At 39.1% G+C, this 13553-nt stretch overlaps 1 protein-coding gene across 1 annotated transcript in view; it reads right to left on the bottom strand.

Annotated features, from left to right (window-relative positions):
• Positions 1–12743, bottom strand: part of LOC115566895 (vascular cell adhesion protein 1-like) — a 43832-nt gene extending 31089 nt beyond the window's left edge. Inside the window, exons 1-11 of the mRNA XM_030392951.1 lie at positions 12726–12743; positions 10044–10116; positions 8741–9088; positions 8269–8580; positions 7840–8178; positions 7374–7682; positions 5745–6077; positions 5277–5585; positions 4207–4470; positions 3541–3837; positions 2469–2574 (exon numbers count right to left, since the gene is read on the bottom strand). Coding sequence (XP_030248811.1) covers positions 2469–2574; positions 3541–3837; positions 4207–4470; positions 5277–5585; positions 5745–6077; positions 7374–7682; positions 7840–8178; positions 8269–8580; positions 8741–9088; positions 10044–10089 — 2663 coding nt within the window. The 5' untranslated portion in view covers positions 10090–10116; positions 12726–12743. The remainder of the gene's footprint in view (positions 1–2468; positions 2575–3540; positions 3838–4206; positions 4471–5276; positions 5586–5744; positions 6078–7373; positions 7683–7839; positions 8179–8268; positions 8581–8740; positions 9089–10043; positions 10117–12725) is intronic.
• Between the last annotated feature and the right edge of the window lie 810 nt (positions 12744–13553).

Consider the following 13553-nt stretch of genomic DNA (forward strand, 5'->3'; position numbering starts at 1 on the left):
GGCCATTTTAAAAATGGCTGCCAATGAAAACAGTATTCAGATCAATTTTCTTATTTGCATGGTATAAAATATGATGCTGATGATCTTGTTAGTTTAATTTTATACAATAAAAATTCAAGATGATGTATATTGCCTATCACAGGGTCGATCTTTATGTATAATTATGCATTTTATCATGCAGAAATAAAATCTGCAATGTGTAATAAGCCCAGAATCTTCCTTTGTTTTCACAATTCAAGATGGCCACCATTTCCTTGCATAGTGACATGTTGATATCACCTTCAAGTCCTTCAATTCATTAGAAAGATCAGATGTGACTTGACCATTGCAATATGCCTCGAGTTCATATTTGTCATATGCTCGGCTTTAGGTAGGCCTATAACTAGATAAATAAAACGTATTTTAAATCTTATTTTGTTATTACAATTAGCTCACAAAATAAAAAACTTATTTAAGAAAAACCCTTCTTTTTCCCCCACTGACGCCCTGTTCCACATAGAAGGTTTCAAATGGTGGATTGCTGTTAATATAAGACTACTTGGTAGGAAGATACCGCAGAACCATGTCTGCTTTATTTAGGCTTGAAAATAGATAATTAATAAATAATACATTTAACTTCTTTTAGAAAAAACCTTATTATTTTGCCATTAACAACCTGTTCCACATCAATAGTAAACGTGCTAACATGCTAATACCACATTTCAAATGGTGGACCGCTGTCCTCATCAAACCACCCCTTGCTGATCTGTCCTCAATTACTCCATGCACACATGAGGAAGCTGACACTCACATGTTATGACATGTGGCCCATGCAGTATGAAATGATCACAAGAAAATTATCATCCAAACTGTTAATACCGATATTGTGGCTCAAGCTGTGGCAGCAGCTCAAGGTCTAAAGGCAGGAGATGAGCTTTGGTTGGCATTTGGTACTGGAAATGATACCTAGCAGCCCATGAAATCTCAGCTGCACTGAGGCCTGAAAAGGCATGTGTTCTTCCAGTGTTTCATGCTTTGACTGGCTGGGACACATATCAAGCTTTGCTCGGCATGGGAAAAAGACTGCATGGGTTGTGTTGGCTATCTTTCCAGAGCTGACAAATGCTGTATCAGAATTGTCTTCTGCCCCACATAACATTCTACAGGAGGTAATGGCAACTATTGAAAGGTTTATAATCCTGCTCTATGATCGAACCAGCACATCCACAAACATAGACCAAGCTAGGAGGAAGTTATTTGCAAAGAGGCACAATGTGCAGTCAATCCATCTAACAAAGGCAATGGCTACATACTAAAAGTTGCCACCTGAATTCCTTATCATAAAAATGTGTGATTTGACCCCAATATCATTCATATCACAGGAATCCATGCAACTTTGAAGCAGTAACAATTTTCAAACCAGTCATGGCAGCCATCTTGAAAAATAACAGCCATCTTTAAATGTATTTGTATCATTGATGTACAAACTCCAATGAGGTAAATAAATGTAGCTAACTATATCATTAATATCATATTATAATCAACACACAAAAGAAAATTCACATGGAAATGGTAGTCAAAGGCGGCAATTTTGAAAAATGGCTTCCAAATTGAAAATTTGGGACTGTCTTTGGCTATATGTGCACCAAATTTCATGCTTTTATCACAAAGTGCACGATTCTTTGGAATTATGCTTTTAAAGGGATAGTTCGGTTTTTTTGAAGTGGGATCATATAAAGTACATATCTATAGTCGATCTGTTTCCTACCGTAATCACCAATCAGCGCAGCCTCAGTTTGGAGAAGTAGAGAGCTGCTCCAGCCCAGAGGCTCAGCTGTGTACTGCAGTGAACGGGGTCCAGCAAAAAAGCGAAATTAACCACCAAAAACAAGGCTCACTAAACTTACTTCTCCAGACCAGCAGAGCTTCAAGTCCAACAAAAGTGAAAACCTCACCACCTCGAACATTAAAATGTAGTGCAATCAAGCACACTACGATGAAGTTTAAAACAGACTTGACAAAATTTCACATGAAAGTTTTCATAGAGAAAGTATTCATTTGAATTACATTTTATACTTGTAATGTTTCGTGAATGTTTCTCCACAGAAACTAAATATTCATAAACACTCATAACTAAGTGTGAATTTGAAGCATTTCATAAAAGAGCAGAGTAACAAAGTATGAAGTATGACAAAAGCAATAAAACCTTTCATTATGTTATCTGATAAGTATCAGGTTCATCGTCGGAGGAAGCTGATGTGGTCATTTTGGAGTTTGGCCGATGACATCATACACTGGAGACAGGTCTCTACACTCCTGTGACATGTAGGTTCTGTCCTCTTCTTTTGGCTTCACACTCTTTCTTACTTTGCTTTTAAGAAAAAAGAGAAACATACATATACTTGTTAATTTCTGTCTTCTATGGACCATCCTTCTCCTAATCAGCAGAGCTTTCAACAAAATCTATATAGTCTATTGTAACATCATACCAAAGGAACACCACGTAGATTGTGAACAAGACGTTCACACAGAGAGATACACCAGCAACAGCCAAGAGAAGAAGTCCGCTGTACGGTCCAAGATACTGTTCAGGACCTGTCAGAGGAGATAACATAACACTCATCAGATCACTGTTGAGGGTTACTTTTATTCAACAGTGGCTCAGTTATCCTGTATGCATAGCCTGTGATACATTTTACAATTATTAGCAAGGCAGAAGAAATGAGTATTCAGGGTAAGTGTCATGATGGCATCATGGCAGCCCTCCTCTTCCCTCTTGTGTCATTGTCTGTTTTCCCCTGTGTGTGATCCTGGATGTTTTTTTCCCCTGCTCTGTGTCTGTCTCTCTATGTGAGTTGGTAGGCGTGGCTATCTCCCTGCAGGTTGCAGCCAGGTGGAAATCGTCAGCACTAATCACCCCCCTCCCCCAAGTATAAGAAGACCGGCTTTAGATTCACTGGTCGTCAGATCATTCAGTCAGCAAGAGCGGTACTATTGTAGAGATCCTGGCTCCTTTAAGTCTGTTGTTTTTCCAGTGACCTTAGCTTGTGCAGCTAACCCTCCCTTCTGTTCTTTTTTGTCATAGTTCACTTCATTTGCTTGCTTAAACCATTCCACCTGCCTGCTTGCTAGTCACCTGCCAGCCCTGTTCAGGATTATTTGTTTGTTCACTCAGAGGACGGCATTGCCACGTGGAGGGACACCACTCTGATTCACTGGGCACGCACTGGAGAGCTCACCACCAACCACCACCCATCACTGGGATCCCAGAACACGCCACCTCTCCCCAACCCCCGCAAACTTTGTTCTGGTTATTGGTTGCACATCAAATCACATTCAATTTGACTTTGTGTATCGTGTCTTGCATTTGGGTCCAGTTCTACCGTGCATCGTTCACAACAGTACATCTTAGATTCTAGATTTTAAGTAATAATGGAGGAAATACTACAGTGTTTATATGTGAAGTCATAAGCTGAGTAAATATATGAGTATAATAGAAATACAACAAAAATTATAATTTCTAATTAATCAACAGAACTTGTATTGAGCACAAAGACAAACCGTGAGGCTCGAGGCTGTAGACAAAAAATCTCTGAGTAGTTGATCCCAGGGAGTTGGAGCTGTTGCAGAGCAAAGTGGAAAGATCCCTCTGTTGTGGTTGACTCACAGTGATGCTGCTGCTCAGACCTGAGACGTTTAGAGGCTCACTGCTGATGGCAAACCTGTCAGAGTGATTGACAGGTATCCCATCCAAATACCACTGTAGAGCAGGAGGAGGATTCCCCACAGTCTCACAGGAACAGTTGAGCTGGTCTGCAGTTTGAATGCAGTCATATGAGGACAGGATCTGTGGAGCAACTGTGATGATCACAGAGAAGACAGACATGAGTCAGCTAAAGTCATGTTTGATCAAGTTTGACCAGATGTAATGATATAACAAGGTGATAGTTAAAACTTTGCGAGTGAAGAAAATTAGTTGAAACACATTGAGTGCTTTATTGTGCTCATTCAGTGATCTGTGTAAATATATTTGTAAATAAATTGATTGCAGCTATTTTAGCCAAGGGTTATGTTGTTATGTTGTTGTTGGGTTATGGTCACCACTGGGTCGACTAGTAACATCGACACGGAATTGATTAAAGTTTGTGACCAGGAGTCGGTGGACAAAGGGAAAAAGATCCAGGTGGCAGTTCACATCAGACACCAAAGTCCACTTGTGATACTTACACTGAACATCTATTTGACTGATGTTGGAACGTCCAGCTCCAATAGCATTTTCTGCCTCGCAGAAAAAAGGACCACTGTCTCTGGAAGCTTTAATGTTGAAAACACGTCCAGTCCCCATGACAGTCTCCTGGCCTCCGTCAGCTCTGTACCAGGTGTAGCTCCTTACTGCAGGGTTGGCAGTACTGCTGCATGTCAGAGTAACTCTGCTGTTCTCTGCTACTGGACCAGAGGGACGGACTGACACTGTTGTGTTTTTTGGTGGATCTGAAAAAAGTTGAATTATTTGTATTATTTATATTTGTAATGTTATCACATATTTACAATTAAATAAATACAGATAATGCCCCATTTTCCCCCCAAAAAAATTGACCCCCAATATGCTTTGCAGTTTAAAATCGTTTCATTTTTTCTCTTGTGATGTGGATCCTGCCCACTCCAATTTGATAACTCGACCAAAGAAAGGATCAATTAAAGGGACAGAACACAATCTTTCACAGACAGACCCTTTACATTTACTTCACTTGTGCTGTTGAAACCTGAATTTCAAGCTTCTGGAACATAAACTTCATAGTAAACTACAACCGCAACAAGACTTCTTGCTGTTTCTGAACTTCAACTCACCTTTTGGACTGTTAGGAATCCTATGCAAATGTGTTTTAAAAGCATTAACATAATTGCTTATATATTATGTCGGCATTAGACATTTTGGAAAAATAGTTTGAATACTTCCAATCTACCAGATGTGGTAAGTAAATAATTTCTAAAATTCTAAATTTTCTCTTCTACATTTACTGGGAAATATTGTCCTATAATGTAAGCGATGGAGGACAGCCAGGACCACAGTGGTTTCAGATAGCCTCTTGTCTGACCAACAGTCCAAAACCCAGACGTTTAATTTACAATGTTATAAAAGAGAAAAAAAGCTGAAAAACCTAATATTTTGAGTTGGTCAACTTGAGCATTATTAGAATAATTGTTTCATCCCTGATTCAGACAAAGTCATGAAAACTAAGAGACAAGAGATCAGTTTATAATTATGATGAATTTCAGCAGAGGACAAATTAACTCACCTGAAATATCAACTTTCAAACTTGTGCTAACTGACTGAGTGCTGCCATCTTGTTTGTTGTAGACTGCAGTACAGGAGATTTCCTTTCCATGATGAAGGTGAGAAGCAGTGAAGGTCAGAACAGAGGTCTGGACTTGAGTTCTGTCCAGATTCTCCTGCAGTGACTCCTGAATGTGACCCAGGCTGGAGCTCCATGTCAGAGCTGGAGGATGAGACAGACAGGGAGCTGGAGCAGAGCACTTCAAACTCACTGAGGTTCCCTCCTCCACCTTCAGTGTGGACGGAGTCAGAGTCGGTGTGGGTGGAACATCTGGTGGGAAAGTACATTTGGACCAATCAATAAATAAACAGTAATCATTACTCTTCATCTTTATTTTATTTACAAAATACAATAAAAGCAAAATAAAGTCAAAGCAGTTCTACAAGGAGCTGTTGACTGAAGTATAAGAAGATGGACTTTAAAACTTACCTTTGACTGAAATGTGCAGCTGTGTTTGAAAGAAATTATATAGCAAACCTTCACATGCAAGTCTGAAAAAATAATTCTTGCTGTTCTCAGGTCTCATGTTGTTCAGGGTTGTGGTGCAGTCTCTGTTTCTTAAGTTTCCTGTCAAATGTCCTCTAGTTTGTGGATTCCTGCTGTCAAACACAACAGTCTGATCAGATTTCCACAGTGCTTTACATGTTTCATCCACTTTTGATTTATATTTGTCCTCTATGCCAAAGGAGCAGGGGATGGTCACACAGGATCCACTCAGAACCTCTATAGTCTGTGGCATGAAGGTCATAAACTGTGCAGACCCTGAAACACAAGACACAAATCTTTGAATAACAAGTGAATAATGCTTTACACAACATTTTACTGTTGGGCTGCTTTGGTAAAATCTCAGCATGAGGACTTTATTCATAAAATGACCCAAAATGACTGCAAAGCTCCTGTTTTGTCCTCACACTCCTTTGTTTTGTAGATTTGTTTAGACTTGGACTCATCATTATGAAGGAAATATTGATTGCAGTTTTTTGAAGTTACTCTTTCAGAAAAAATACTTTCGATGAGTTACTCATTACAATTGTTGACGATTCTATTTTCTGTCTTATGTCTGTTTCTGTTGATGGATACAAAAGATGCGTTTGATCGGCCACTGATTGTTGCCATCAAGTATTTGTTTTTAAGTAGCCTACTGTACTGTGATCAGTCACAAAGGACTTGGTGGTAGGACCTAGTAAACCTATTAAAAACCTGTTGAACCAAGAGGGGACTGTCAATCGAAGTCAGCAGGAAAAGAGCTGTTAGCTGTTAGCAGCCGGTGAGAAGTAGAGTCCTACTGCTGTGTTTGGCTAACAGAGCTAACAGCTAACAGCGTCAACAGCTAACAGAGCTAAAAGCTAACAGAGCTAACAGCAGAGTGAAACACTCAGTAGAGCTGAAAGTTTCTATTTAAAGAACATGAAGTGTTAAACAGTGAAGTGTTGTTTAGTGACAACACAACATGTTTACAGTAACAGTATTTCAGCTGAGTACAGTTGGAGGTAGAAGTACTTTGAGTTTAGAGTTACAGATACTTAACATCATTTTTACCAAACTGTGTTCAGACATGTAAGCAGATACCAGCAGTGACCAGGTGGTGGAGTCGTGGCTTCATGGTACAAAGACTGAAAGAACTCAGACTGACACACAGAATGTTTCCCTAAATCTTTTTAACACAAGTATTAATTAATTCTGTTTTTACAGATTTAATTATGTGTAAAATATTTGTATTATTATGTTATCAAGAAAAAAAAATCCAAATTATTTCTTCAACATTTTAATGGTGCTGTTATTATGCCACTAATAACTGACACCTAGAGGTGATAATAAGGTAAAGAAGCATTCTTTTGACTGATGATCAGCATCTGCCAATATGCCTCCATCAATTAGTGATTGGTGATCAGCCCCAAAAGTCATGATAAGAGCACCCTGATTGACTAATGTATTATTGGACTGTTTAATTAACTGTTTCAGCCCTGATTCCAACTAAGTCAAAGAAGATAAGAAAAAATAGATCAATAATAATGTTTAAAATTATTATGAAATGCAACAGAGGACAAATTAACTCACATGAAATATCAGCTGTCAAACTTGTGCTAACTGACTGAGTGCTGCCATCTTGTTTGTTGTAGACTGCAGTACAGGAGATTTCCTTTCCATGATGAAGGTGAGAAGCAGTGAAGGTCAGAACAGAGGTCTGGACTTTAGTTCCGTCCAGATTCTCCTGCAGTGACTCCTGAATGTGACCCAGGCTGGAGGTCCATGTCAGAGCTGGAGGATGAGACAGACAGGGAGCTGGAGCAGAGCACTTCAAACTCACTGAGGTTCCCTCCTCCACCTTCAGTGTGGACGGAGTCAGAGTCGGTGTGGGTGGATCATCTGGTGGGAAAGTATTTGGATCAATCAATAAATAAACAGTAATCATTACTTTACATCTTTATTTTACTTAGAAAATACACTAAAAGCAAAATAAGGTCAAAGCAGTTCTACAAGGAGCTGTTGACTAAAGTATAATAAAATTGACTTTAAAACCTACCTTTGACTAAAATGTCCACTTGTCTTGTTTTAAAATCGTATTTAAGGCCATTGTCACATTCAAGTCCGAAAAAATACTTCTTGCTGTTCTCAGGTCTCATGTTGTTCAGGGTTGTGGTGCAGTCTCTGTTTCTTAAGTTTCCTGTCAAATGTCCTCTAGTTTGTGGAGTCCTGCTGTCAAACACAACAGTCCCTTCATCATTACTCCACAGTGCTCTACATGTTTCATCCACATTTGATTTATATTTGTCCTCTACATCAAAGGAGCAGGGGATGGTCACACAGGATCCACTCAGAACCTCTATAGTCTGTGGCATGAAGGTTATAAACTGTGCAGACCCTGAAACACAAGACAAAAATCTTTGAACCAAATCTCAGTAACTAATTAATGTGTAAAATGATGATGAATTTCAATACAGTACAAACTCACATGAAATATCAGCTGTCAAACTTGTCCTAACAGATGACTGAGAGCTGCCATCTTGTTTGTTGTAGACTGCAGTACAGGAGATTTCCTTTCCATGATGAAGGCGAGAAGCAGTGAAGGTCAGAACAGAGGTCTGGACTTTAGTTCTGTCCTGATTCTCCTGCAGTGACTCCTGAATGTGACCCAGGCTGGAGGTCCATGTCAGAGCTGGAGGATGAGACAGACAGGGAGCTGGAGCAGAGCACTTCAAACTCACTGAGGTTCCCTCCTCCACCTTCAGTGTGGACGGAGTCAGAGTCGGTGTGGGTGGAACATCTGGTGGGAAAGTACATTTGAACCAGTCAATAAATAAACAGTAATCATTACTCTTCATCTTTATTTTATTTGCAAAATGCAGTAAATGCAACACAAGGTCACAGCAGCTCTAGAAAGTATCTGATGACTTAAGTGTTGGTAAATGGACTGTAAAACCTACCTGTGACTGAAATGCGCAACTTCTGGTCATGAAAACTATGTCTGAAGTTATTACATTCCACTCTTAAGCAATATTCTTTGCTGTGCTCAGGTCTCATGTTGTTCAGGGTTGTGCTGCAGTCTTTTCTTGTTAAGTCTCCTTTCAGTTCTCCTTGTATTTCACTTGATTGTGGATTACTGCTGTCAAACACAAAAGTCTGATCAGATTTCCACATTGCTCTACATGTTCCATCAATGTTTGAGTCAAATCCGGTCTCTACATCAAAGGAGCAGGGGATGGTCACACAGGATCCACTCAGAACCTCTATAGTCTGTGGCATGAAGGTCTCGAAGTGTCCACACAGGGCAGCTGAAACACAAGACACAAATCTTTGAATATGTTCAAGTGAAAACTGCTTTACAGTAACAGGAGGACATTTGAATAAATAGAAATTTGTTTTCACATTGCTTTTTCTCTCAGTGTTTGAAGAAAGGAAAATTGTACACCCATTAGAATAAAGAGCAAGAAGCAGCTGAAGACTTTTGTAGCTCACTGTGTGTTAATGAGGTATCTGCACACTTACACATTCAGAGCTAAGCTTTGATAGTGATAGTTGTTTTGCCTTACTGTGAGGGAAGAGAGGTGGCCGATATGATGTTTACATATCTAGGGGCCCCGGAGCAATTAAACAGCTCTGTGTGTGTGCGTTAAAGTTTAGCTGGAGGACAGGACCATATGGAGCATTAAAGCTGAATTTATCTCTCATACTAGTTGTTGAGAGCTGACTTAAGGTATACATTTCCATATAAGCAAGGTATAGATTTCCATATAAGCATGAAGAGACAATTTGGTCCATTTTAGGCCGTAAGTTCCAAGAAGTGACCTCAGTGAAGTTAGATAATGTACAGAAAGAGGCAGGTTAACTTGTCACTCTACTATTGGATAGATGGACCCTCAATCCACCAATGTGACCAATTGGAAGAAGTGGGACGATGCGAGTGATAAAAAGACCCGCACAAGTGGAGAAGGGGGGTGGCACTTTGTAGATTTTCCTAGATCGAAGGCGATAGGATTTCTGATAGAGCAGAGGGCAAAGCATTGGGCAGAACTTTGTCATAAATTTGGGAAACCCAGGTAGCAGCTGTGCCTGGATGGACGCTGGCAAAGAGATTTGTTTTCAATAAAGATTGCTCTAACATTCCACCAGCCTTGCCTCCGCAGAATCAGTTATCAACATACTACACACCGACACCTTTGATGAAGACAGCCCAGAAACTACATTAACTTTGCTGAAGCCTGTGTTGGTGAATGAACTTCAACTCACTTTGCAGCAGACAGCCAATGAGGAGGACAGTCAGAGCTGCAGCCATCTCTGTGTGTCAGGAGAGGCAGAAACTCTGGAGAACACACATGGAACAATTCACATCTTTAGTACATTTCATCTTTCATTATTTGATTATATTTTGTCGATGTCAATGTGGGAAAGGCTCCCAAGAAGCCTGTTAGGGATTCTTAGACTCTGAAACTCAAATGAATGACAACAAAATTAGATTCTACAAGGTGTTATCAAAATGTCATGAGGGAATGTCTATGCAGCATACATATAGACATAAGGGAAATCAATCAAAATTATTAATAATGATATAAAACAATGCAGACAATACAAACGCAACAGTAACAGTACATGCGTCAGGGGAGCACATATTAATTACATTTCAAAAAGATATTAATTTATTTCTCGATGAGTATTAAATCAGAATTTCATTCTTCTCAAGGAAGGAAAAAAGGAAAATACGGAGCCTAATGCTTTTTTATTGTCTTTCCTCTACATATTCCCGAACAGAAGTCCATAAATTGTTTATTCCTTTATCCCTGTAGGATTCCAGCAGGGGAATGGCTGCTTGCTCCATCATTATTAGATCTATAAAATCCTTTAGCCAGTGATCTAGACAAAAACAATTTGGTTTTCTTATTTTCCAGCTCATCAGAATGATCCTTTTTACAGAAAGAAAAGCCAATGATAACAGGTGTTGCAATTACTTTGGATTCCACTCCGTCCAGTTTCAGGCCCAACAGACACTTCTGGGCAAATAGATACATCGACACTTAGGATTGAGCATAGAATATTTTGCACTCCGGCCCAGAGTTGTTTTATTTGTGGACATAGCCATGACAAATGTATCAGAGATCCACTCTCTCTACAGTGCCAACATAAGTCAGATGTATCTGGGTTCATTTTATGCAGCCTCTGTGGTGTTATATATGCTCGGTGCAAAATGTTCATCTGTATAAGTTTGTACCTAATACATTTTGATAAATAATTTGTGCGTTGCATTATAGTTCCTCATTGCTCTGTTGTTAGGTTTTTCCCCAAAGCCTGTTCCCACTGTGCTTTAGTTTTATCCAAGATGTTACAGGAAGAGGTATGAATAAACCTATATAATTTAGATTCTGTGCCTTGATTTTTTATGATTTCTTTCAGTTTATTATCTGTGTCCACATCTGAAGCAAGTGATATTCCTTTTGTTACGTATTCCTTCCGAATTGATTTGATCTGTAGATACCGTAAGAAAACAGTATCATTAAGTGCAAATATGTTTTTGAATATAGGAAAACATATTATTTTATTCTGGTTTACAATACCATTAGTTTTTACATGGGCAAGAGGTTTGTAATAAAGTGCACGAATCCACTGCATACACACAGGACCAAGGACGTATTTCTCTAATGTGTAGAACAGGTACGGCCATTCGATCCGATGAAATGCTTTTTCAGCATGTTCATGACATGAAAGAATCTTTTTATGTCGTTTGCGGCAGATCGGCCCTTAACAAAACCTACTTGTTCAAAATGGACAAGCGAGGGAACCACACTCTCAAGTTGCATTGCAAGTATTTTTGCAAAGAGCTTGTAGTCATTGTTAAGTAAGCTAAGTGGTCTATATTTGCTCATTTGCGTATGATCTTTTCCAGGATTTGGTATTGATGTGATGACAGCTGTGTGCATAGTTATTGGCATGGATTCAGCTTTGATTATATCATTGAATAGTATAATAAGGAATGGAATCAGTCTATCCTGAAAACATTCATAGAATTCGATGCTGAATCCATCTGCTTCGGGACTCGATGATGATGGAGATAATCAACAAAATTGATAACAGCAGTCCACACACACGCTGCAGCGGCAGTTCGCCAATTCTCCGCCGTTGGTTGTTCACACAAAGCGAAGCATCTCCGCCTTAAAGACCAACCATTGTGTCTGACTCTGTCACTTGCGGGAACGGAGGCTGTTTTCTGGGGGGAAGTTCACTGAAGTCTCGGTCTGGAGGGCTGACGGTCGTGGGGATTTTTTTCAACAACACTTGATGAGTCAAAGTTTTTTGCTGGTGACAGACACTGTTATTCAGCCAGAAATGTGACAAAGAGTCAGTAGATAAGCCGGCGTTGCGTATTGAGGGCTTGTCGGTCTGACAGTCTGATAGCTACGAATGTCCTTCACTCAACAAAATAAAGAAAATGTCCCACAAAACAACGTTACATGACCAAACAAAGTAACATAGTAACTGTAACTGTCTTTGGCACCTTATATGAGGAAAAAAATACCGTAGTTATACCTGGAGAGGTTTCTGACCTCTAGCCTGTCCTACCAACTGCAACGAAATAATGATCGAAGGGAAAAAAAGGAAGCTATCACGTATGTGGAAGGCAAAAGTGACAAACACATTGTGTCTATATTTATCTACTTAATATGCAGTATCAAGGCAACTAATATATTCAACAGTAACCAAATTTCCAAAACCCTAATAAACCGTCAATGTTAAAATGTTCCAAGGTGCTGAATCGAAATGAACCTTTCACAACAGTTTTCACAAAGTTTCAGTGTTTTGCTTTCTTTCTGTCTTTTAGATATCATGATGTCAAGTGACTTCATGGTTCTGGAATTTAGTTTTGTATTCAAAAATAAATAATGATTCGATATGCATCATATTGAAGTTATCATGACTTACATTTTCTCCAGTCCTTTCAAGCTGACAGATGAAAGATGTAGAGAGGAGCGAAGTTCCTCAAATGTTTTTGCACCTTTATTTTATTTCAACAGCCTGCAAGAGTTGACTTGAAAATCAGGAAGTCACACCCAGTAGAACATGGTTGTGACGTTGAAATGTGAGAGAGGTTTAAACAGTCCAAGTAGTCAGTGTTTGGACACATACAATAAAATAACATTGTCTGTTATACCAACCATTACAAATCTATGGTCTTGCCAACACTTTTGAATTGAATTTTCAATTAACAACAGAATCAAAAAGTAATTTAAAGAAATAAATAAATAATTACTATGAATAATCAGATAAAACTCAGCACTCAACTCTGAAGCGACCCTGATGTGCCACACACATTTAACACACTGTTCTCACCTCACTATGCAGAACACTGACAGCTTCAATTTATTTTAAATCACTTCTTAACTACTCACTGACTCTCAACCAACAAGAACAACACAATACATACAATGATTTCATTTTTTGGAATTTATATTTTCATAAACGTTACTGAAACACCACAATGCATCATGGAACATTAAGTCTGTTGATCGTTCAAGATCATTCTCTTCTTTGGAGAAAAAATGGACTCTTCTTTTCTGAAGCTTTGACAGTTTGAAACATGTCTGAGCTTCATGTTAGGCTCACTACTGCAAGTCAGCATCATATTCAAAGCCCCCCTGATGCCAGACCAGAGGGACTTACTAACTGACTGACTATGTGGTGTGTTTAGGTTGACCTGAAAAAAGAGTAACGTAACAACTTTTGTTTTGAAATAAGACAGATCCCTCCATG

The sequence above is a fragment of the Sparus aurata genome, chromosome 17 (genome assembly GCF_900880675.1).
Source record: "Sparus aurata chromosome 17, fSpaAur1.1, whole genome shotgun sequence".
Classification (NCBI taxonomy): Eukaryota; Metazoa; Chordata; class Actinopteri; order Spariformes; family Sparidae; genus Sparus; species Sparus aurata.